The following is a 24,713-nucleotide window of genomic DNA, read 5'->3' on the forward strand; positions in this document are numbered from 1 at the left end:
CTCAGTGATTCACACTTTAGATGCCGTAAGATGAAACCGTGTTGTAGGTCGCACCAGCCCTTTGGCATACATATGAGGATGTGTTATGACCAGACCTGCCCAGCTGCAAAGGCGTGTTCTGGGCTATAAGAGGAAACCTCTGAAACTGCATCTGCTCTGAATTGCAGCGCTAAAGAAAGCAAGCGCTGCGTGTTTTGGTGGCGTTTTTTGGCACAGGCCAAAAATCATGTACCCGTCCTGTCAGTCCAGTGAACCAGGGTGACATTGTTTTGTTCAAGCATCAAAGTCAACCAGAATCCCGGCGGCATCATGAAAGAATGTGTCAGTTTGTGTATCGCTGTGATTTCTACAGAACATAAAAGCACTGATCATATGTTCTCTGTCACCACAGTAAAGCCAGTGGTGCCAAAGTGCAGTGTCCCGAAATCGGTGCCTTTTGGGAAGTCGGCCGAGCTGAGCTGTGTGGAGGAGGAAGGTTTCCCCAAGTCTACGTATCTGTGGTTCAAGAACAGAGAGGAGATTCCCATCAACCCAAAGACCAGCTCCAATTTCTTCAACTCCTCATACATGCTCAACAAAGAAGCAGGAACTCTGGTTAGTATGTGTGCGTCTGTGTTTGGACAAGGACACGCATGAGCAGCAAAGGCGGGGCAGCGGGGACGGTGGCCTGACGCCCAGGGGTGGGGGCAGATATTTTGGGGAGACAGTTGATGGTGCGACAGGGCTTGAGCCACGAGGGGAATCTGCTGTCCTCGTTTGCACATTCCTCAATTCTCGCTTGCTTTCCAGCACGGCTTGATGCGCTCAGCGGCTCGCCTCCAACACTCTCCTGTCAACCTTCATGCTGGCCTCTAAGATGTGTCACACCACAGCGTAGACAGTATTTGTCTTTATGTGAAACTCTAGTGTAAGTGTCGCAAGCTGAGTGGAACAAACGACTGAAGGTTATAGTCGTAGCTGCAAACTAATGAGGGTTTTTTTTTTACTGTTTGATTTTGACTGTTATTTTTACACCACAGAAACACTGCTGCTCCTGTGCGAAGAAATAATGTCCATTTGCTTTATCCTTCTTTCTTGAACCTAAAAATCATGTTAAAAAAAGCTAAACTTACGTAAGAAAGACACATAATTATATATATGCACAAAAATGGGAGGAGAAAAGAAAATACAATACAAAGAGTTTACCATGAAGAAAATAACACCAAAAATAAATTCTTTAATGTAAATATTTTAGAAATCTTGTTTCAAACCCCGAATTGGACTCAATGTTCTCCACTCATTTTCCTCTCCGATTACTTTCTCAGCGTTTCTGATCAAACGTGCAGTGAGTGCAGTGAGTTAGAATACACAGGGCAGATAGGACAGGAGACCAGCCACAGTTTTTCTAGGGTTTTCGAAAGGCTCATGTAATACAGCACCACAAACTCTCTTCCGTCACTGGATCCCGGAGGATTTAATCTGATATCAGCACAGAACACCTCTGACCGCTGAGTTAGTCCATTTGTTCACTCTTTTATCAGAAAGAGACAGCAGTAAGTCCAACTCTGTTGAATTTTCATATTAAACATCCCCAGGCGCTGCTAATTACATTTTGACACGCATCAAAAGGAATGTAAATGAGGTATGAATGTCATTGCTCCTCTACTCATAGAAACTGTCATCCATGCTGACTGCACCTACATCCAATTCAGTTCAATTCAGTTTATTTACATAGCGCCGGCTCACAACAAAAGTTATCTCATGACACTTTCCAATTAGAGCAGACCAAACTCTTTAATTAAACTTTGTAATACAGAGAGCCCAACATTCCCTCATGAGCAAGCGCTTGGTGACAGTGGCCAGGAAAATCCTCAGAGCAGGCATCCCACCTCTGTGACTTCATATTGACCTTATTTATTGCAGCAATACATACAATCCAATTTCTGAAACCTTTTCTAAAAATACTACTGATTGATGAAGCTCACATTGACAGTGTGAGTGTTAAGTTGTGGCCTCGCATTCGTCAGCTCCATGTTTGTGATTTTTCCGATGCAGAAGTTCATCGCAGTCACGAGAGAAGATGCAGGCGAGTACTACTGCCGAGCACATAACGATGCAGGATACGCCGAGTGTCCACCCCAGCAGATGGAAGTCTGTAAGTGTGTCACGGATAGAAAACACACAGCATGTCCGGTGTGGTGACGAAATTGAAGTAAATATGGAAGACTCCCAATGGCACGTCAGTGTTTGACTTGTATCTTCTTACTTTAACTCCACAGATGATATTGATGTCGTTGGCATTGTGCTGGGAGTGTTGGTGGTGGTCATAGTGCTCTTATGCATAACAGTGGGAATCTGCTGTGCATACAAACGAGGCTTCTTCTCCAGCCAAAAGCAAACAGGGAACAAGTAAGGCATCAAGTCATGATTATCCCCTTCAGCACGACTTCACCCTGCTAGCCACGAAACCACAATGTGCTATGTGTCTTTCAGTTACAAGGTTCCTGCTAAAGGAGATGGAGTGGACTACGTCAGGACGGAGGATGAGGTTTGTAGATAGTAGTTCAGATGTATGCAGAATTTGTAAACAATGCTTTGAACATAGAATATAGTTTATGTGCTGGTGATGGTTTACAGGAACATGGCATGAATTAATGTGTGCTCTAAAGAACCACAGTCATTCATAATGGCTGCTGCTCTGGCACCTTGTCAATCTGTAAAATTTCCCATCTTAGAGCAGGCAGAACTGTTGTTACCCAAACATTGGAACTAATTAATGACCAGTAACTACATCTTATACGTTAAGGAAAAGCAACACAGATTTTTTACAACATGAAAAGTCAAACTGATTCTTACTTTAGAGCAGTAAAATGTCAAATAAGGTAAATTGAACTGTTAGAGAACCACTTCAACCAACTCCTGTTTGCCTGTTTGTTCGCTGCAGGGAGATTTCCGACACAAATCGTCATTTGTGATCTGAAAAAGGAGAGGATGATGGGGGAGGGGGGGGGGCATTGCGCTGAGTGAAAGACGTGACATGTGGGACTGCGCTCCACGCTGTCTGACCACGGGGCTGCCACAGCTCATGCTCTGAGCTCTCAGCATGACTGAAATCCAACTACTACAAGTTTGCCAAAGGTGACAAGATTCCACAGGACAACAGTGTGTCACACATGTAGGGACTGAGATTCGTTCGTCAACTTAGCACCAACCGAGTTCTTTTACTAAATTATGGAGTCGTTACTTTACAGTTATTGCATGGTCTCAAACACTGATGGAAATGGAGGAAATCAAACATTTGTTTGTTCTGCAGGTAGGAAAGGGAGGAGTCTCTTTCCTCCAGAGTCAGTCTATCATGACACCTTTCTACTATAAACGTTTAGCTTCAAACCTTTTGTCATTTGTATAACCTTTCTTTTCTACTGTTGAAATTTGTCAGACTATTTTTGATGGAATATATTTTAAAATGCCTATAGATAAAGGTTTACTTTTTTAAATATTTGTAATATACTAACATGTGTTGTTTTTTTTTTTTTTGTTTAGTTTTTTTTTTTGTTGGATGTGGATTAAAAAAAAAAAAAAAACTTTAACCACTTTGCATCAAGCTGCAAGCATTTACACCTGTTGAAATCAGAAGAAAGACAAATGGAAAAAAAAAATACTTGCATATTAGCATATCAAGAGGTGGTTCGTGATTGTCGGTCTTACATATTTAATTTCTCTTGTGGGAGCGTCCAGGTTCTGTTGTGAGAGACTTCCATGTTAATGTTTGTAGATAGTCTTTGTATGAGGCTTTGAAGAGTGCCAGTCAAATGCTGTGAAACACTGTACACAATCAGTGCTGCATTTTCTTCATTTTAAGTGTCCTTCTTTGCTTGCTGTTGATCTTGTATATATTGAATTTACTGTCCAGGATAGATTTTGGCTGTCATACATTCAGTATTACCGGTACACTATAATAATGATAACAACAACAACAATAATGATAGGACTAATAATGATAAGACAGGGTTTTGTAAGTTAACCTTCCAGACCCAAACAAGACTAGAGAAAACTCGTCTTGAACATCTGCAACACTGCTGCATCTTTTCTTTTAACATTTCACTGTGTAAAAGCTTCTGTTTGAATTCCGAACAGAAAGAAATAGATGAGCTGACGCAGTTGAGAAAGTGACTGACAGATCAAACCTGTCGTCCTGGCTCACACAATAACATCAGTGAAAATATCCAGACTCTGATTATATAGACTAATACAGGTAGACCCCGCTGAGACCCCCACACTACGCATGAATTCGCTGATATTGATACTGATGCCCAGTCTGTTCACGAAGTCGTTTTTCTAGTTGGCTAATTAGAGAGGAGAGCTCATCTAACATTTCTAACCTTAAGTTGTGACTTATTAATTGATTTTTCGGTTTGAATGGAGCTTGTATTGTACTCATTCCTGTCAGTGAAGCTGAGGGCACACAGGACTTCACTGTTACAGCAGCATACAGCAGGGGTCTGGAGGGTTAACAGGTGTACTGATTGTATATATATATTATATTTGTTCTTTCTCTCTCTCTCTCTCTCTCTCTCTGAAGATTATGTTAAGTGATGAAAAATGTAAAAAAAAAAAAAAAATCCTGTTTGAGGCAATATGAAACTCTTTCCATTTGTAAGTCTGAGAAAAGGTAACATTTTATCATATGATCCACAACACTTGAGCCAGAGCTTCTTAACAGCAGCATGACTCAGCATTAAAGAGGTATTCACTGCTTCCAACTGGTTCCAAACAGATAAAATAATCACACAAATAAATGTAAGATACGTGTCAGCAGTCAGTCAGCTCGTATGAATCTCTTGTTCAGCTATTAATGATTTGCCATCAACAAATATGATAAAATGTTAACTGAATATCAGTCATGGTAGAGACGATCTGCCCAGCATTTGCACGTAGGGAGTTGTCAACACTGCTCAGCCTGGTTTCCAAGATGACATGTTGCATTCAGGAGCCAAGAGAAAAGTGTGCTATTAACCCTCTGAAGTTCACAAACGGCTCCTGTTACAGATGCATTATACGGTGAGAAACAAGCATTTTCCCCTCTTCATTTGTACAAATTTCATTCCTCTTAAGTGCCTTTAAAGTAGCTCCAGCTCCTCTGTGCTCCATGCCACGCTCTCTCTCGCATTTTCTTGCGCTGCCGTCGGAGGCTTCATGTTTTGAATTCATTTAACCACAAGCACGGCGTTTGAGAGGAATGATATCACCGCAAATTTCCACATCCCTTCTTTACATGCGTGCAAATTTTGTAAATAGCTTTTTATTTCATAGATTTGAAGGTGTAGACATGTTGAAGTAGGAATAGAAATTTATTAGTGCCTAATTATAGTGGGAATTATTTTTGGTAAAGACACATAGCACTATTAGGCAAAAGAAAAAAGATGGATACCCAAAGCAGGGACATTTATATATGAGCTGTGGTTTATAACACGTTTAAAAAGACACGTTGCCCTGAATAACTGAGATACGTTTTTCATTTATAACACCACACCCGGGAGGAATTTGATTTGGAAACCCACCACTGCTCCACTGCTCCCAGAAATGAACACAGTGTTCACGAGCCGACTCAGTATTCATGAAAGTGTCATGCAGCTGTAATGAAGCTGTGATACATATATATATATATATATTTTTTTTTTTTAGACAGTGTGAGCGTTTTATAAAGCAGAGTTCATGCAAAGTGTCATCCACAAACAACAAGTTCATGTGCGGCAGCTACATGTAGGCCTACATTCAGCCTACGGGCAGTCCGAGTCAGTCTTGGATGTTGTAACAGTGGTGCAGCGGCGGTGAAAAAGATTATATTTACATCACAGTGAGAGCTTATTTACATCTTTTACACCACACTGACAGATGGCTTCCAGTGTGTGTTCCTTATTCGGGGGAAAGATAGATGCCAAGCTGACTCGCCATTGTCTTTCAGCTGTTAAACTCTTATTGTCTGAGGACTGGTACATCATGTAAGAAATTATGATTTTGTGAACCAAACTCAAATACAGCAGAATGTCCATTTGGGGCCAGCTGGGGCTGTTTTTGTTCATTGTAGAACCACTCTATTTGTGATTAATAAAACTCACTTCTAATATTACTGGCAATATTTGTGTTTTTCTTTTTCTTCTCTCTCTCTCTCTCTCTCTGTGTGTGTGTGTGTGTACTGTGTGTGTGTGAGTGAGAGAGAAGGTGTGTTTGCTACACAGTGAGGATTTAAACAGTACCATGAGGACATTTTTGGAAAGTGAAGGAATTTTGGCCAGTCTTCACAACTTCAAAGAACTGTTTGCAGGTCAAGATTTGTTTTTAGGGCTCAGGTTAAACTTGGCTTTGGTCAGGGTCAGGGTTAGGCATGTAGCTGTGATGATTAAGGTTAAGGTCACGGTCTGGGGAATGCATTATGTCAATAAGGGTCTTCACAAGGACAGAAGTATGTCTATGTGTGGGAAGTAAGCATTTTTTACTACCAGTCTTATCCTTTCATGATTTTTCTGGACTCCCAAACGTCATCGACTACTCCAGAGCCTCCTGCTGTTCACAGAAATCCTGTTCAGTATGAAAGTCCATCAAATATCCCAGTGACAGCATCTTTGTTGATCTAAAGCCATAATCTGTTAGTGGGAGTTAAGCCATTTCCACTTTCTACACTGAAAACAGCTTTCTTGTTCCTCTCTGGCTACTGTGCCAACTGGCAGCAACTTCCTGGATAAAGAGCATTATAATCAATGAGCTCAGCGGGGGATAATATATTGTAGTTTGCAGCGGAGCCAGTGGACACTTACATTTAATTCAGAGAAAAATCTATGAAAGTCTGGGTCACTTATTTGGTTCTCCATGGGATGAAGAAACACTTTTTGGACTGTAAATCTGATGAATCATCTCATTTCCAAACATTTAAGAGTTGAGAGTAGTTGCAAAACAGACCACAAAGATTTGGAGGCTGACTCACTGCAGCTACACAGTCTACCACCCTTCTACCTCTGAAGGTTAGTCACAATCCTGACAGTCTATTTACTGTACTTACTTACTTTACTATCACCTCTTCTTAGAGTTAATCCATAAAGACGTTTCTTTCCTGTTTTTATAACGTATTTTCTACAAGCAAAACACTCCAAAACACACTATTTATGTTTTTCGGAATGATAAGCGCTACCAAGGTTTTTGCACTATTCTGCAGATGGACTGTTGGGGGCAGTAACAGACAAGTTGCAAGGCAGTGGGCAATTAAGGCAGTGAAGAAAAACATTTTTTTTTATTATTATTATGTCAGCTGTGGAAATGTTTTATGAGGAATTAAATGCATTTATCATCTTTGTTTGACCTCAGGAATACAGTGAAAGTATAAATTCAAGAAACTTAAATTTAAACTTTTTTTCTTTCCACTGGAAAAATCCACACGGGTGCTTTTAATGTTGGAATTTAAATCCTACTGAATTATTATTATTCAAATCTTTTATCTGTCCCCATGTCATTCAAGTTTCTCAATTCAAATGAATAAGTGTGTGTGTGTGTGTGTGTGTGTGTGTCCATGTGTGCATGTTAGCTCGCTAGTTTTCAAAGTCAAATATTTCAGTGCTATAGATTTGATTGAAAGCAAATCTATATTGAATGAAAGCAAATAAATATGTTCAATATCAGCTGACACTCAGTTTTGGTGTCTGAATGTCAGAAGTGATCAAACCTCATCAGATAAATTTCACAAAACACGGTTTGAGAAGGAACCAAAGACGCATTAGAAATTGGCATCACTTACTTTACATCACACGACTCAAACTGTTCAGCTAAAGAACCTCTGCAGCACTGCAGCGTGTGCCGATTCACCAGTCTGATCCTAATATCAGCAGACGTTATGGATAACATTAGAATCTTTTGTTGGCTTTTGGCTGTAGTGAACAAACAGAAACAGAGCAGAAAGCTGCAAACACAAGTGTTTTCAGAGCAGACATCACAGTGTGGAGGAAAACAAGAGAGGAAATTGTACTTGACAGAAGGACGTGGCCTATTACGCCTACGCCGTGATGTGATGAACTGACACTTTGACAAGAGATTTGTCTGAGCTACAGCTGCACATACTGCTCTCAACTGTACATAAATAATTGGTTTCGGGCATTTCAGGCCATCTTGAGAGGCTCCGCTTGTTAAAAGTTTGAAGTCATTTGTGTAGAACTGTAGAATTTGACCACATGACACCCAGATGTCCCATCAGGCTCTGGAGGGATGAGCTTAGACTTTTTGTGGCTGTCTTCAAAGTGAACAATTGTCATAAAAGAACCTTATTACATCTCAGTTCATAGAACATCAGGGTTCCAGGGAGTCATTTAACTGTTCAAGTCTGATCACAAAATTATTCACAAAGAAAGGATCACTGGAATATTTTTATAAATCACCAGAACTAATAACACACTTAAAAAAAACTCTGTTTAAAAGAATCTGATTTAGTTACTGGTTAGTTTCTAAACTGAAATTTTTGAAACATGAGTTTCAAATACAGTTACAAATACAGCTTAATGTTTCGTTGATTAACCAGTTTGCTAACTGGCAGAAAATTGATTGTCTGCTACTCTAATCATTCTTTAGTCATTTTTCATCGAAAAACATAATACCAACATTTGCTGGATTTGATTTGAGGTTTAATGAAAGTAATCATTAGCTGCAGCCCTATAGAAAATAGCTCTAAATTAGCTCCACCTCAGCCAGCTACAACAGTAAAGTTTTGTTTTCACATTAATGCATGACTTATATTAGTCTGATGGCATCATTTTTACCAGTATAACAATCATACTTTAAACACTTCAACCATGTGGTACTAGTACACTTAGTGATTTCTTTGAGGGATGACATCTGCTTTTGATTCTGAATGTTGTACTGACCAGCACTGTCAGTGGAAACCTTGTTAAAACTTCAGAAGCTTTTCCAATAAAATCAATATCTAATCCAATAAAAAATAAAATAAAAATAAAAGTAAAGCCAAAACATGCAATGCTTATTATACAGGGGATTATTTTGGCATAGACATGTTAAAATGCTGCATAATGGGGCAAAATATCAGGAGTGGAAAAATCTTCTGAACAGATATGAACCTAAGGAGAGCGCTCGGGTTAGTCTGTCCCCTGTTGTTGTTAATCACTGCCCTCTAGTGGTACAGTACTGCCATCACAAAAGTGGGTTCAATATGGCTTTGGATTCCAACTTTAGCATCAGCTAAAGCCAGTGCACTTGTGACCTCTTGTGCTTAAAACAAGTACTACATATCAGATGTCAATGTGCAGTCATGGAAAGAATTATTACACCACCCTTGTTTTCTTCAATTTCTTGTTCATTTTAATGCCTGGTGCAACTAAAGGTACATTTGTTTGGACAAATATAATGACAGCAACAAAAATAGCTCATAAGAGTTTAATTTAAGAGCTGTTATCTAGCCATTTTCCATGGTTTTTTTCTTAATACCCAAAATCACTTAAGTTCTTACATCAATAGCTATGGCATTGTACTGCCAAAAAGAGTGCTTTTAGGTATTCCATGTTTTATTTTCTGTCCGTTAGTCACATGATACGCACAGGAAATCTAACCACAGAAATCTGAGTTATGCAAATTGAAATTTCCTTGTGTTGCTGTTTTAAACAAAAGCCACATGGATGACTTTGCTCTTGTAATGCAAATGTGCCATAATGTTCATCTTCCATTTCCAGTGTCAATACAAATGAATAAAAACTACATTATCATAATTAAAAAAAGAAAAACACATAGTGAAGTCACCATTAACAAAACTGGCAACTTGAGAGGAGTAATTTACTTTGATATGTAGTAGAACAATATTTGACATATTCATACCTATGAAAAATATCTCATAATTTTAACATTTCTATAGATGTAAAATGTAATAAAGTAATCCCTGACAACGTAACTATGATCCAATTACACATTTTCTCAAATCTGAACTGAATATAGTTACTTAATTTTTGTGAATTGGATTAGGAAATCCCAATTACATGTAATCAGTTACTACTCAATCCTGTTGACACACAGATAAGTTATAAACATTACCAACAGTTTTAACGGAATATCACGAAAAAAAAACATCCTGATCCAGTCACCCCTAAAATGATTTCATTATGGTGAATTTGGTCTTTAATTCATGGAAGAAGAAAACAATCTTTTGCATGAGAACATAAAAATTCTAAAAATCTGGATTACAAAAAAAATGACTCTTTGGTTAACCTGCACATGTTTCAGACTATAAACTGTGGTGTAAGATTAGGTAGACTTTAGTTTTAGTTTAAGGTGGTGCGAGCCTCAAAGGTTGTGAATGATAGCAGAAAAGGATTTCCGCATGAGCAGAAGCGAACAGTACCTGAAAGGCCGTGCTCTGGGAGGCAAAGCTTCAACAGCCGCAGCTCGTGGTTTGTTTCTTCCGCCTGTTGATGTTGCGCCAAAAAAGTGCAGTCAAATTGAAACGAGAAAAGACGCCAGCATTAAAATTTTATTTTTTTTAAATTTAAAATATTGGTTGTGTAACTTTAGTAAAGAGATTATACTTCATATCAAAAGCGAAGAAAGAAAAAAAAAAAGAAACAAAACCTTTGTTAACAAAAAAATGCTGTCCTTAGCGAGTCCTTTCGACGCATGCGCAGTCAATCGGTTGTAACTCGAAGTATTCAATAATCTGGGAAGCTGTTTGCACTGGACATCTCACAGGACAACGAAAGGAAAACCACTGTGTTGTTTTCTAGAACAGGGGGCGTCTTTTTCAGCAAGATACAGTGACAGAGCCTGACTGACGAGCAGCGATGAGCTTCTTTGGTTTTGGTCAAAGTGCCGACATCGATATAGTTCTTAATGACGCCGAAACAAGAAAGAAAACTGAACATAAAAGCGAAGACGGCAAGAAGGACAAATATTTCCTCTTCTACGACGGGGAAACGGTGTCAGGGAAAGTCAACGTTACGCTAAAGTACCCGGGAAAGAGGCTGGAGCACAACGGCATCAAGATTGAGTTTATCGGCCAGATAGGTGAGTGGCTGGCAGGCCTGCGTTTCACACTGAGCCCGCTGAGAGAAGTGGCAAAGTATGACAGGAGGTGTTGGCACAGGCGCTGACTACGCTACTAAACACACACACTCTTTAGTTTATTAAACCTGTGTTAACAAGCACCGTGTGAGCCCCTCAGACTTCCACAGCAGACTGCTATACAGTGTGGGGTGTTAACAAGTGTCAGTTTGAAGTGTCAGGTCTCGTGACAGATGTGCGTGCGTGCGTGCGCGCGCGTGTGCAAGCTAACGTCAGTTGACTCATCAGCCATTGCCCAACTGTCTCATTGACCTTTGACCCTCGTGTTTTAAGACGTTGAGATGCACTGACATTTCGGGAGTGTGACTTTGACACTCAGAAGTAAGTTAGCGATAGAAGCGCGGTGCGGACGGTACGTGTAACGCACTTAGTGACAACTTGCAAATAAAAGTTGCTACGGTGCTGTTAGCTAACTGATGTTGAAGACAAATGCGTCTTGGTTGGATGATCCCCACCAAGTTTAATTTAGCAGACGGCGAATGCAGTTAAACACAGTTTGTAGGCACTTTTATGTACATTTTCTTATTATTTATTTGTTTTTTTTATTGTACATTTTATTCTATATAGCCTATTACATTCCACTGCATTTATCTGACAACCACAATTACTAGTTACTTTCCAAATTAAGATTTTACATGCAAAACTTATCACGAGTTTATGATTGTTACAGATTAAATTGCCAATTAGTATATTTAATTCGTTAATATCGGTTCCATATTGACTAGCTGCAGCTGGAGGATGAGGTCAGCTTTGCGTGCTGAACTTTTAGTTGTGTCAGAGTTGTGCGAAAATTGACTTGAAATCTGCAAGTAATTGCACAAAGGTTGCACTGTGCAAAGCTAGCCCACGAGGCCCACACAGAGATAACCCCTCATTCAGTGCAGCTACAGATAGTTTGCATTCCTTCAAAAGTACACGCTGTTCTGTATTAATTCCTTTTGAAATGGATTAAAATGCAGCCTGCCGGGTTAAAATGACTTTGCAACAATAGCAGGGAGTTCCTCTTACTTTGTCCTCAGACCCTTGAAGCATAAATGCATATTAACAGCTTTCATCGCTGCTACACTCCTCCCTTTCCCCTTTTTCTGTTCGCTCCCCTTTGTCTTAAAATATGAAAAGAAGAAGTACTTTCCCAAGAGCAAAATGGCTGGCCCACATCAGATTGCATGGCGCTGCAGTGGGTGAGCGAAGTTGGCCCATTAGATGATTAGTCATTAGACGATTAGCCTAGTGGTGCTTCAGGTAGAACAGTTTAAAAGAATTTGACTTCAGTGACGGTCAAGACAAATGTGTTTCAATTTTCTTCTGTCATCAGATCGAATGTTGACTGCTGGCACAAGCTTGTGTGGTCAGAAATGACTATAAAACTGCTCTGCTGCAGCTGCGTGATGCTGTGTTTTGATTTTTCAGAGCTGTACTATGACAGAGGAAACCACCATGAGTTTGTGTCCCTTGTGAAAGATTTGGCTCGTCCAGGAGAGCTCACACAGTCACAGACGTTTGACTTTGAGTTCACTCATGTGGAGAAACCCTACGAGTCTTACACCGGTCAGAACGTTAAACTACGGTAAGCTCTACTGTGTGCTCCTTGCATTGTGTGCATGAATTGTTTGCGATGTTAGATTCTCCCATAAACTTTTATTTAATAACACATAATAGTTCATTGTGGAGCTAATTTCCTGTTGAAACTGAACCAAAGTAAACATTTCACAAATACAAAACAACATGAACAAGCTAATGCATTTTGTTCCCCAAATATAAAGCGTGCCTAGCGAACAAACACAACATGTAACTAACACATACAAATACACATTATACTAAGACAAGAATAATGCCATACGATTTCTAGATTTGGCCAAATGGGTCTGTATGAAAGTTTACGGGCTGTTCCATGATACAGTGCTGTAAGGTGAGAAAACAGCTGCAGTTGTAGCCTCACCAGCATGTCGGTAAAGCCAATGACATCATAATGTTTTCTCTCCATTATTCAACACCATGACTCAGTAACAGTAGCAGGGATTGGACATCACGTTTGATCTGATATTGAATTGGTGACACTAATGTTGAGTGTCCACCTTGATACTGCTGCTGGGTTGAATAAGTGTGTAAAGTATCCGTGTTTTAAAATTTATAGCTTCTCTGCAGCAACATTCATGCTTGAGAAGCCTCGCAGTCCACCACAGGCTCATTGGTTTTGATGCTATTGAGCTTCAGGTGATTGTTGTTGCACCATGTGATGAAGTCACTACGTATCATGTGAGTCTGGACGAACGTGGATGTAAACTGCTACATAGTTCGTAGTGAGTTTTAGAGGTGTCTTTATTACCTTTGGACGGAGCCAGACTAGCTGTTTCAGTCTAACTCTGGACAAGAAAGTGAAATAAGCGTACTTCCCAAAATGTTGATGAGTTCTTCTAACACGCTAACATTATTGGTAACTGCACAGCTAACAGTAAGGCTCAACATTTAACCTGCTGGAGTCCAGCTGGTGCCTGATGAAATGTGAATCCAGGCTGATGGTGTAGAGCAGAGCTTGACAAGCTGAGTCTGTCAAGTCCACTTGTGGCCTCTGCATCATGTTAGACTTTCTTATTGTCCATCGTCCTGACTTATGGTTGTAAAACGTCTGTCCTAATCTATTATTTATCTTTAATAGTTTTTATTTTTTATCTTACTGTTTTTAAAAAAAGGAGAATATTTGGTTAATGTGATTCCTGCATCCTAACAGAGTCTCTTACTGCTGTGTTGTAGTCTGGTTTCACAGCCATGCGGTCTTTTTTTTTGTTGTTTGTTTGTTTTTTTATCTCCTAGCTACTTTCTGAGGGCGACAGTAGGTCGACGACTGAATGACATCAGTAAAGAGCTGGACATTGTGGTTCACACACTCAGCACCTACCCTGAGCTCAATTCCTCCATCAAGATGGAAGTGGGGATCGAAGACTGTCTACACATAGAGTTTGAATACAACAAATCCAAGTATGATGTTCTTTGTACAATAATCCACTAAAATACAGGAATTAATGGGCTCTCACTTTTTGTTCCGGGCTGTACCTGTTAATTACCTGCTGACTTCAAAAAAAGCACAAGAGAGTGGGAAAATGAGTGTTTGGTGTTGACAGATCATACTGTTTGCTTGCAGGTATCACCTAAAAGATGTGATTGTAGGGAAGATTTACTTTCTGCTGGTGAGGATTAAGATCAAACATATGGAGATCGACATAATTAAACGCGAGACTACTGGCACAGGTCCAAATGTCTACCACGAGAACGACACCGTGGCAAAGTATGAAATCATGGATGGTGCACCAGTCAGAGGTAATGGCGGGTAGCGACGTGTGTTTCTGTTGTAGGATTCTGTCTGTTGCACACTAAATCTGCTTCTGACTCGTGCTGCAGGAGAGTCCATCCCCATCAGGCTGTTTCTGGCAGGCTATGAGATGACGCCCACCATGAGGGACATTAACAAGAAGTTCTCTGTGCGGTACTACCTCAACTTGGTTCTTATCGATGAGGAGGAAAGACGCTATTTCAAACAGCAGGTACACGTGCTGCACTGTGGCTTCACATTGGTTCACATTGGTAATGTCTGTTAACGCCTTGTCACTCTCCTCTCACTCAAATGGAGCTCTCCAAAGTTTAAAAAAGTAACCCTGATGAGGATAACAGCAACTCAGGCTTGAAACTTAAACTAAAAACAGAAAATATTAACAGGAGGGTGGGCGTTTACTCATTTTCTACAAGGTTATTTCTTATTTCACCTAATTAATTCTATTTAATTCTCCGCCTTATTTTACTCACAAATTACTTTAATCTGATGCAAAATATCAACTCAAAAACAAGGGGAATTGTTTTCTCAGTATGTAGGAAAATGTGCTCAAACGTAGCAAATGCTTGAAGTAAGGCTTTATATTTAAGAACTATAACTTAAAACCAGTCCAGAAGCACTAGACAGACGTACATCTGTCCACCCATCCATACACCTGTTATCTACAACAGCTCATCCTCTGGAGGGGTGCAGGGGGTGGAGCTGATTACAGTTGACATTGGCACTATCCCCTCTACCGTCTTGTACATCATTAGTCTTGTGTTGTTGCAGGAGATCACATTGTGGAGGAAAGGTGACATAGTGAGGAAGAGTATGTCTCATCAAGCGGCCATCGCCTCGCAGCGCTTCGATCCAGAGAGGTCCCAGACCCAGAGCAATGAAGAAGACAGCTAAAGCCCCGCTCGTACTTCACCTTGGCGTAGTGAGTGACTGAGCGAACACAGTGCAGAAATTGTCAGCAACTTCTGTGAATATCATTTGTTTGCATCGAGATAGAATGTGCTGCAGTGTTTTTTTTCAGGATGTGTGTGTGTGTGTGTGTGTGTGTCAAGGGAACAAACAGTCAGACCAGGCTCCGACTGTAGTTGCAAGTAATATTTGTTTGTTTTAATCACCTTGAAGTACCAGCTGGGTGGAGTTTATCACATTAAGGGTGATTTCTCTCTCACAAAGAACTGCACAAAATTGACTGAAAGGGGAATATTTTGGTATGTAAATGATTCATATTTACCAAAAGTTTTGGAATTGGCCTCAGCTAGAAGTTAGTGAAATGACTGCAATGTAAGAAAAGGATCCCTACAGATTTTTAATTTTTTTTTTTGTGGTTCCTGTAGTCGATGCCAGTTGACAGTGTGTGAGAGACGGGGTACACCCTGGACTGGTCGTCAGTCAGTTGCAGGGCTGACAGAGTTTGGAGTTAACCGAGAAAATCACGGCTCAGTTAATGAGTTAAACCAAAATCATGGCTGAACACTGAGCTGATGGAAACATGAGGAAACCACAACTCACTTCTGTGTGACTTGTGTTTCTGCTTAGAGAAAAAGGACTTAACAAAAAGGTCTCTTTCTGCAGGGATCCTTTCTGTAATGTTGTCTCTTAAGGTGACAATTTCAGCGTGAGTGCCAAAAAACACTTTTAGTGGCCGGAGTTGCCCCAAAGGATTATGTTGCAGCTTCTGTAGCTTGGACCTGATCCTGAAAATCCTACGAAGTGTGAGTCATTTACACACCAAAATGTGTCAACATGGGGCCTAGGTTTAAAATCCCAGAATTCCCCTTTAAGTGCTTGACCTATTTGTTTTGTTTTTTTTAATTTTGTACAGTCCAGTGTGGTAAACCTCACATTAGATGCATTTAAATATCATTTGCAAATACTGTTTGACCAATATCTTGAATTGATGCACGTGTATGAATGTACCGAATGTGGCAAATACACCTCAGGTGTATTTCTAACATGACTTTTCCTTCAGACTTCTTACTTGACTGGAAGACTGCGCTGTGTGTGTGTGTGTGTGTGTGTAATCATACAGCAGGTTTCTAAAAAGTGGGTGAACAACAGATCTTGCAGATCTCTTTCTGTATGTCTGATCTAAGGGATGTGACTTTGATTCATTAACTTTTTATTATTTTGCTGCCATGGTTCCCGCTGAGAAACAGCCCCTAAATTAAATTTCTTTTTTTTTCTTTCTTTAATTTAAAAACAATTGTGTGCACTTTTTGCCTCTTCATTAAGCAAAAAATAGTGACTCTTAGATAATAAACAGAAGTATAAGATTAAAAAAAAATAAATGGAAGAAAATACATTTAAATATTTGTAGAAGACAATGCTTAAAATATTTTCATACATTCCAAGGCTCTCATCAGAAATAGGCATGATTGTAAAGTATTTATTTTTTGAGATAATTCCATTTTTAACTAACCTTTTACATGTTTTTTTTTGCATCAGTTGGTTGTGACTCAGTGTCAGGTGTTGCCACTGCTGCTAAAACAAACGTGGCACTTGTGAGCGCTGTGTGATTTTTACATCCATCATTGTCCCAGTCTCTAATGGTTTGAAGCCCTGCTTTCTTATTTGCACTATAATCTTTCTGTGCTTTTATCCTGGTCTCAGTGCTGTGCTATGAACTCTGGCCTCGGGACAGGGTTCAGGAGGACAGTGAAAGGCAGGCTCTACCCCGGGCATCACTTCAAGTATAGACAGTATTACACCTGTATTTAGTGACAGTTGATGCGGAGTCCTGCTTCCTAATAGGCTGCTGGCGCTGATTTATTGCCAAAATATTTCACTGCAATCCAAGAGAAGAGTTTCCACAGTGTGTACAGCTAAGCCATTTCTTCCCATTTACACTGTGCTCATCAGTTTATCATTACAGTCACTTTTCAGAAATGGGTTTTCGTGTAAAGGTGGTTTCTTTTGTTATTGTGAGATAATGGATGTATAAGAAAAGCTACTCAAACAAAATTAAGATTTTTTTTTTTCTTGCTTCAGGTCAGTGAGTTCCTGTGCCATTACTTGTTTCTATTTTATTCCCTTTTTTTTAAAGTATATTTTCTCCATCCTGAAAAAAGAGCACACACGCGAGTACACAGTGTGAAGTGCTGAAACTGCAGCCCAGCACTCTGCCTGTCCGTACATTGCCCTAGCCTGCAACTGTTTGACAAGCTTACGCTGTGCAACTTGTGCACAGTCTATCACTGTGCATCATATTAAGGGTTTAGACATGTTTGTATTTTGTACTTTTCCTGACCATAAGCTCAGTTTTTAATATGCTGTTGTTGTGCTAAAGCAACATGTCCGCTGTCATCAGACTGCTGTTCGGGTAACTGCTAAAATACAGGACGCACTGGCATGATGTGTTGATCACAGCCGAGAAGAAAATGATTTCTTACTGATTTCTGTTGACAGTTTTCGTTCTTTAAAGATCCTCTTTCTGCATGTTACTGATGACAGTAGAAATGGCTTCCTTATGAACTGAACTGTGATTCTTATTAAGGGACTGTACTAAAATTCTTTAGGTGAGGGGGTAGGGGGGTGTGGTGAACCTCAAGTCTGACTTAAATAAATAAAAAGACCTTCCCTTTGGAAAAAAAAAAAATCGAAACTCTTTTCTTCTAATTTCACCACTCGGCCTTGATTTAGAGCGGATCAGTCTTTTTCACACAGACCAAATCGCACATTAGGAGTGGAAAATTTATGCCTAATGAATAGTAGATCCTATTTTTGAAGCGTTCCAGCTGTGCTCTCATTTTGAACCAAAAAAGCACATCACTTCACCTATTGGTGGAACAGCTCGGTGTGCACGATGTTACAGGCTAACTCATCGTGGTGCTGTACATGTAACATTGCTCTAAGGGTGCATAATAAAGTAAAGGTGACTATTGGCCAGGGAAACAAGAGAGCACCCTTTAGTGTGTGTTCAGACAGAACCATCATCAGGTTTTATATTTTATTGAAAATATGTTTTATTTGGGTTTTTTTTTATAGTAAACATCACTGGAAAGGGATTAAATAAAATAAAAACCCTCGTTAATAATAATTTTCTTGCAGTCCCGACATTGTATAGATTGTAGTCTGCATTATTTTCCTGACTGCGAAATGCATTTAAACAGATATCTGCAAATGAAGGCAGACGAAGGGAAAAGATTTCTGTTGGTGGTCCATCTGTAGTCTGAGTAGTGTTGACCAATCACATTTGTGCAGGCTTCAGCAGGCGAACAGACAAGTATGGAGAGCAGAAGAGATGGAACACATTAGCCAATATGCATACCTGGAACCTGTCGGCTATTGTGTGACGATTTAGATTAAGATTGATTTATCAGCATTCATATATCTGATATTTGTCTATGCAGATTAGTCAAAATGTCGTGTTGTGTTCATTCTCACTTCTGGAGATGCTAATTGGACTGTAAACAATGAGCGGTGCACGGAAGAGGACGTCTTGGCCTGGATAGATGCTGGCTGTGTTTAAAAGCCTGGAACATTGGCCGTTTCTCCCAGAGGCTCAATCATCTTCAAGCGATAGCCGACAGGTTCCTGGATTAAATCGTCATCCTTTATTTTGGCAGTTACCTCAAACGATAAAACAACAGTTCACTGAAATCGGTTGAAGACAAAGCAACCCAAAGCAGCTTTGGAGCATATACAGTACTTGTTTATTTTGTTGTTCTCTTATGTGTCTTCTGTGATATAGTTTTTTTTTTTTTTTTGCCAGTGCTGGTACAGACACACAGTAGCTAAACTAACCCAGTATGTAATGGAGAGTAAACAGAGATTTAAATCACAAAGGATGATGAAGTGTACAGTGTAAATGCATCCTTGTTTTCATGTCGTATTTTATCTGTCTGTGTTGATTTCAATCATTTTATATTCCTGTTTTGTTTTGAATTAAAAGGGAGTAACTCAAAAGTATGTCTGCTTTGTGTTAACTTTCACAGTGTTGATTTGTTCAAAGTATTTGCGCTCTTCCTGGATCTGCGGCTTTTTAGCCTTCTCTTCCTGAGTAGCACAGCTTCGAAAAAAAAGGTCAAAATGATAAATATTAGACAGTTGTACTTTTTGAATGTTTTTATGTTCAATGTCTGTGTGCTTAGTATTTCTGTCAGTGATGGGGACCTTCTCAAACTCAGTTCATTTTGCTAGAATTGGAGTTTGTTGATAATGAATTGGGAATTTAAATGCATTATGATAGTCCTCGGTAAGTACTGTGCAGAGGCCACATGGTATGTCCCCAGTCATCTTCACTGTGGGGAGCAAATGCTGCCACTAGAGGGCAGGTTTGGATCACATTTCTTTGTCAACTGGATTTTTCTGGACAAAGCTTGAAATTATTCATGTGAGTAAAGACAATTGTTAGTACACATTACTTAAAATGTAATATATTAGGAGTGCAATGGGCTGCTCAGGCATTTGAAACAAGTGATAGCCTGCAATTACTATTATCTGTTAAATGTGCAATTTCTGTAGCCATACAAGGATGTAAGCAAAGCTGCTTTGCCTCAGAAACAGAACAGAAACTTGTCACTTCTGGGCCAAATCTTCTGCTTTTATGCAGTGTGCAGACACTAAAATTGTTTCCAGTGACTCATTCGTCATGTCAAACAGGCAGCATTTGAATAGCTTCCACAGGAATTACACTGTGGCATGGTGTTATGTGATGAATGAGCCCTGTTGCTATTTAGACAAAATGTGTCCTTTGCAACAGAAAACCCGCTGGTATAGAAGAAAAACGCTCCTGAATGAGTACAGAGCGAAGGTTCTGATACGTAGAGCCTCATGTGCCACAGTGAGCTTCTGAAATTCTTTGTGTTCAGCAACGTGATGGCACGAGAGACATGATCTAAATGCATACCCAACAACTGCCAAGTGTGGATGGAAGCTGTGATAAATTCACTTCAGCACTAAGGTTGAACGAGGATCATTTCACATTACTAAACTAATTTGAACTTTTTGTCCTCACATGCATCCTAACAGAAATTACAGGGAAATGTCAGAGTGTCTAAATGGGCCCGAGGACAGCAACTTCTTTGCTTGTCCTTTTTCATGCTGTGAATATGGAACAAATGACAACAGAGGAGAATTTAAAATAAAAACGTCTGAAGGTTAGTGAGTCATTATTGTAGTATTAGATGTTCTTAATGCTCAATATGGAGTTAAATAACAATTAAGTCCACCATGTAGCTCAGTGATGAAAGAAGCACGGCCCATGCCATCATGGCATGAGACTGACAGAACCTTTATTATGTATAGCCAACATGAGATGTAAAAAGAGCATAACTGTAAGTGCTGCGTTCTGTTGAACTGATGTGTATTGTGACTGTGGTGCAGTTATTGAAAGCCTTTTGAGTGTATACATGTAATAGCTGTGGAAGGATTGCAGTGTGGAGCACACCATATACAAGTACAAAATCTATAATTCATATATGCAGAAATTCACTACCATTTTTTTCCCCATAAGGTTCCTCTTTTTTATCCTCAGGCTGAGTCACTGAAGCCTTCAAGGCAAAAAAAAATGTGACTTAAAACAGGCCTATGATCGGAGGTGATGAAATTGTGAGGAAGTTTGAAATTTCCTGCAACCATGCAGGATTTTTATGATCCTCCACCAGCCACTTGAACTATTTTACTCGCTTCATAGATTTACTTTTCAACCTGCCAACCCAGGTGCATTTCAGAAGTGCCAGTAATTGGTCCCTAAGTGAGAGTATAATCTTTAAAAGATGTACCAAAAAAATGACCAGACCTGCACAAAATTTTATATTTGTTTTGGACCTTTTCTTGCACACAGTATTGTTTCAGATCGTTGATAATTGGGAACATCTTGCATGAATAGCTTGCTTCAGGTCATTGGATATTTCATAATATGAACTGTGATCATTTGAAGCTCCACATCTGTAGATTCACATCTGCATCTGAGCCCATTTTCTGTGTGAAACAGCCTCCGTTCGGTTTCAGATTACAAATATTTCTGCTTTTATACAAAGACAGACGGTTTCAAAAATAACGGTATGATCCAGGACCAGCTTCTGGTTAGTGCTGAAAAGGACATCCACATCCTCGTGGATGCTATAATGAAGACCAAGGAGGATGTGATTGTAACTGACACTGAAGAAAAGAGATGTGTGAGTGATACTGATGAGGTGATGTTAAAGCCAATAGTGCACCTTCCTATTGAATCACAGCCTTATGTGCTAGACTCTGTTCTCTCTTTGAACCCCCCTCTGAAAGGAAGCACATCGATCCATAAGATCACGCTGCCTGTGGACAGTATCTATACGTGCATGTGACCGAAACAGCTTGAAGTCCTCTCACTTCTCAAAACTGTGATTATAACACATCTCACATTTCATTATGCTGACAAATGTCAGACCACCACAAATGAAAATGTAAACTTGTTCCATTTTATTCCAAAGAGGGCAGAGATCTCAACAGTTGATATCTCCAAAACTCGACCACTCACACCAATATAATCAATATGGATAGACAGCACCACAGGTAAAACGAAAATCTGTATTTTTTTAATTCTAAGGTGAAATGTCCCTTTAAAGTTTAAATGCAAGAATTTTACTTTAGAGTGAAAGTTCATTCTAAATAAATGAACAAACAAACAGACAGACAACTCGAGGTCCGCCCACTAGCATTTTGAGGATACAGTCAGGCCCCTGCCCCTCTCTGACACTTTAATTAAGCGCTGCCCACTTTCTTTGCAGATGGGAGTCTTATTGTGGTAGTGGATCCGCATCCTTTAACAAAAATGAGCTCTTGGGTGCACTTTGCTCCTTCTGTGCTGCCTTCAGTTGCTCTCCTGTGTTCCTTCCTCTAATTAATACATACCACTTGCCTCTGTTTAAGGCCTTTCAGTTGATACAATGTGCCGCTTGATAGCCAAATTGGAGGTCAAAAGCTCTTGACCAACAGCATTCGTGGCCTTAGCATTACATGAGCAGTAACTACACGATTCACTTCAGTGATAGATGAGACTTTTTATTGACAGTCACTCAACTAAACATAGAAACAGAGATGTTTGTTTTTATAGTACTGGTGATTTAATTTACAAGACCATATTAAGTACGTTTATTGACCACCTAAATGAGTGGTTAGTCGTTGCATATTAGCCTAGCATTGAGGTAATGTGGCTAGTTGCTTACCTATGTTAGAACAGCTAAGCCATTTGCTTATCTTGGGTTGAGTCGGCCAAAACCAAACTGACCCTAATAAAACTCAAAGTTAAAATGTGACTATTTGTTTTAGAAATGCAATTCGTGTAAGATCTTTTGTGTCGCAAAAGCAGCACGAATGGGAGAAATGTACTCTTCAGCTGGGCTATGTAAGTAATATTAAATTAACTCTTTGTGCTACTTTTATAGTCTCAAACATTTTAATTCAAAGCCATACTAGTCCCTAAATTACCGCGTCTTGGCAACTGTAATCCCTCGTTCTATTTTCTCAGCCGTTGGAGTACTCCACGTATCCGACAGCACGCGAAGGCAGCAGAGATAGCGCAGCTCTCTGCTCCAGTCCTTGTCCACACTAGGAGGTGTGCTCTCCATTGAGTTGCACGCAGAAAGCCTCTCGACAAGTTTTAACCTGGAAAAAGCGTCCTCTGACTCCAGCAAAAGGCGAATTTCTTCCGACCGTTGTTTCGAAAGGAGAATAATTTCTGGAGGACGACAGTAACGTCCAGAGCAGAACAGCAACTGAGTGAACGCTGCCTGTGAGTCGCGTTGTCCCGGGGGAGCCCTTTTTTTTGTTTAGGGTTAACCTAACTGTGAATACCACTGGCGCGGTTTCCTTCAGCTTGGAGAGTGATTGAAAAATCTTCTCAAGTACTTTCTGTCTGACGTGTTTGAGTCTGCTGGGCTGAGCTGTGATGAGGCGAGAATTTAACAGCGGTGAAGCGCCAGACGGAGACAGCGAAAGCTAAGCTCATCTCATCCACCGACGGCGGTCAACGACCACAGCCTCGACCTCAAAAATACAGGTACTTCTGCTTTAACTTGGCACGTAAACGCTACATGCTCGTGGTGTGGGCTTTGTCTTCTTTTACATTACTTGGCTAGATAATGCTTTATAGGGTTGTAGTGGGTGCTTAGTGGCCAGACGAGCATGTGTGTATTGTGTGTGTGTGTGTGTGTGTGAGAGAGAGTGGTTTAAAAGGGGTATTGGCCCAAGCGAGAGTAACGTCTCCCCGCGAGCTATGGCTTGCATCGAGTTGGCTAATCCTCCTGTAGCCGGAGAATTGTATGCAGAACCCCATTTATAAATAGGCAATTTAACGCTGATGTGAATTGAGAGGTCTTCTTATGAGACACACATGCCAACAGCATTTCAGTCATTTTTTCCCCCGATCTTTTGTTATTGTTCGACCCTACAACCGGCTATTATCAACCTCGATAACGAGCATCGTGAACTGATATTAGAAGTTTTAAATACACTTTGCTCACACGCTGCATTCACCTGGAGACCATGTCTTTTTAGCTATCAACTGAATAAAAAATTGGATTTGGTTTATGAGGTTATCCACACTCGAGAAGTGTATGAGAGAAAGGCACGATGAACCGGAATGATTAAGTCTGTTTAGTTTCTGTCTCTGCTGCAAACCGTTCATTTGCTTAGTGTTGTGTAAAATAACATTAGCAACTGGTTTGTTTCAATGAAGACACTGTAGTGGAGCTACTGCTTCAATCAGAAGAGTTAGTGTAGTTTCTCTATTTGGCATTCTCTTTCTAAAATGATTTAACTTGAAATGCTGAATCCTAAATTAGGTGACATACGCAAGGGATTGTCTTAAAAGCAACCCATTCCCTCATATGTTATTTGATCCACAGCTCCAATGGTCTTCTGATGCTTCGCTCCTTGTATTAGATTATGTTTTAATAAGACATGCATGGACATCTTTAATCCTTATTTAAGCAGACAAACAGACTACAGACAAGGAGGCATATGTGCATACACATCACTCACATCCATGATGCCCAGTATGGCTACAGCACTGCTGTACCACTGGGCATCATCTGCAGTGGAGCATTTGCCCTGCTCAAGAGCACTCAGAGCAGTGTTTCACAGTCTTTTCCATTAGTCAGCATGACTGATTAATTCTAGCAACATGCCTCTAACACATATTACATTTCTGCCTCCACCATGACTGGGTGGAACAGTTTACAAGGCACGGTTCATTAAGCTGTCGGAGGTCTCGGTTCAGTGCAGTTTGTTTTCAGTTGAACAGGAGGAAACATACCTGCACAGGTTGGTTCGTGTGTGTGTGTGTGTGTGTGTGTGTCTGTTTGTGAAAACAGACATCTTATCTGCATAT

The 24,713-nt window shown here is 40.0% G+C and overlaps 3 protein-coding genes across 8 annotated transcripts in view; all 3 read left to right on the plus strand.

Moving 5' to 3' along the window:
* The window catches only part of jam3b (junctional adhesion molecule 3b), a 32,570-nt gene extending 26,461 nt beyond the window's left edge, over positions 1-6,109 (plus strand). For both annotated transcript variants that reach the window (XM_046411110.1, XM_046411111.1), the window contains exons 5-9: positions 392-594; positions 2,035-2,134; positions 2,259-2,388; positions 2,473-2,527; positions 2,924-6,109. In XM_046411110.1, the coding sequence (XP_046267066.1) occupies positions 392-594; positions 2,035-2,134; positions 2,259-2,388; positions 2,473-2,527; positions 2,924-2,959 (524 nt within the window). In that variant the 3' untranslated portion in view covers positions 2,960-6,109. The remainder of the gene's footprint in view (positions 1-391; positions 595-2,034; positions 2,135-2,258; positions 2,389-2,472; positions 2,528-2,923) is intronic.
* A 4,527-nt stretch (positions 6,110-10,636) lies between these two features.
* Positions 10,637-19,129, plus strand: vps26bl (vacuolar protein sorting 26 homolog B, like). 2 transcript variants are annotated; one of them, XM_046410983.1, is made up of 7 exons: positions 10,637-11,022; positions 12,490-12,646; positions 13,891-14,055; positions 14,219-14,394; positions 14,476-14,618; positions 15,176-15,326; positions 17,015-19,129. In XM_046410983.1, the coding sequence occupies exons 1-6, from the start codon at positions 10,800-10,802 to the stop codon at positions 15,296-15,298; spliced, it is 987 nt and encodes a 328-aa protein (XP_046266939.1). In that variant the 5' UTR covers positions 10,637-10,799; the 3' UTR covers positions 15,299-15,326; positions 17,015-19,129. The 2 variants fall into 2 exon arrangements, with proteins under 2 accessions (XP_046266939.1, XP_046266938.1); XM_046410982.1 differs by having other exon boundaries at positions 15,176-19,129.
* Positions 19,130-22,683: 3,554 nt separating this feature from the next.
* arhgap32b (Rho GTPase activating protein 32b) overlaps positions 22,684-24,713 on the plus strand; it is a 95,577-nt gene continuing 93,547 nt past the window's right edge. For 3 of the 4 annotated variants that reach the window (XM_046410976.1, XM_046410977.1, XM_046410980.1), the window contains exon 1: positions 22,685-23,381. The gene's annotated coding sequence lies outside the window, so the exon portion shown is untranslated. Of the gene's footprint in view, positions 23,382-24,713 lie in introns of all 4 variants that reach the window. The other variant, XM_046410979.1, reaches the window with a different exon arrangement.

This window comes from Scatophagus argus, chromosome 14 (assembly GCF_020382885.2).
Source record: "Scatophagus argus isolate fScaArg1 chromosome 14, fScaArg1.pri, whole genome shotgun sequence".
NCBI classification, from domain to species: domain Eukaryota; kingdom Metazoa; phylum Chordata; class Actinopteri; family Scatophagidae; genus Scatophagus; species Scatophagus argus.

What these genes read in the sequence shown, in the direction of transcription:
- vps26bl (XM_046410982.1), top strand. Translation starts at nt 10,800, where the DNA reads ATGAGCTTCTTTGGTTTTGGTCAAAGTGCCGACATCGATATAGTTCTT. An exon ending in GGTCAGAACGTTAAACTACG is followed by an intron (nt 12,647 to 13,890) that starts GTAAGCTCTACT and finishes TTTATCTCCTAG; the next exon opens with CTACTTTCTGAGGGCGACAG. An exon ending in TTTGAATACAACAAATCCAA is followed by an intron (nt 14,056 to 14,218) that starts GTATGATGTTCT and finishes GTTTGCTTGCAG; the next exon opens with GTATCACCTAAAAGATGTGA.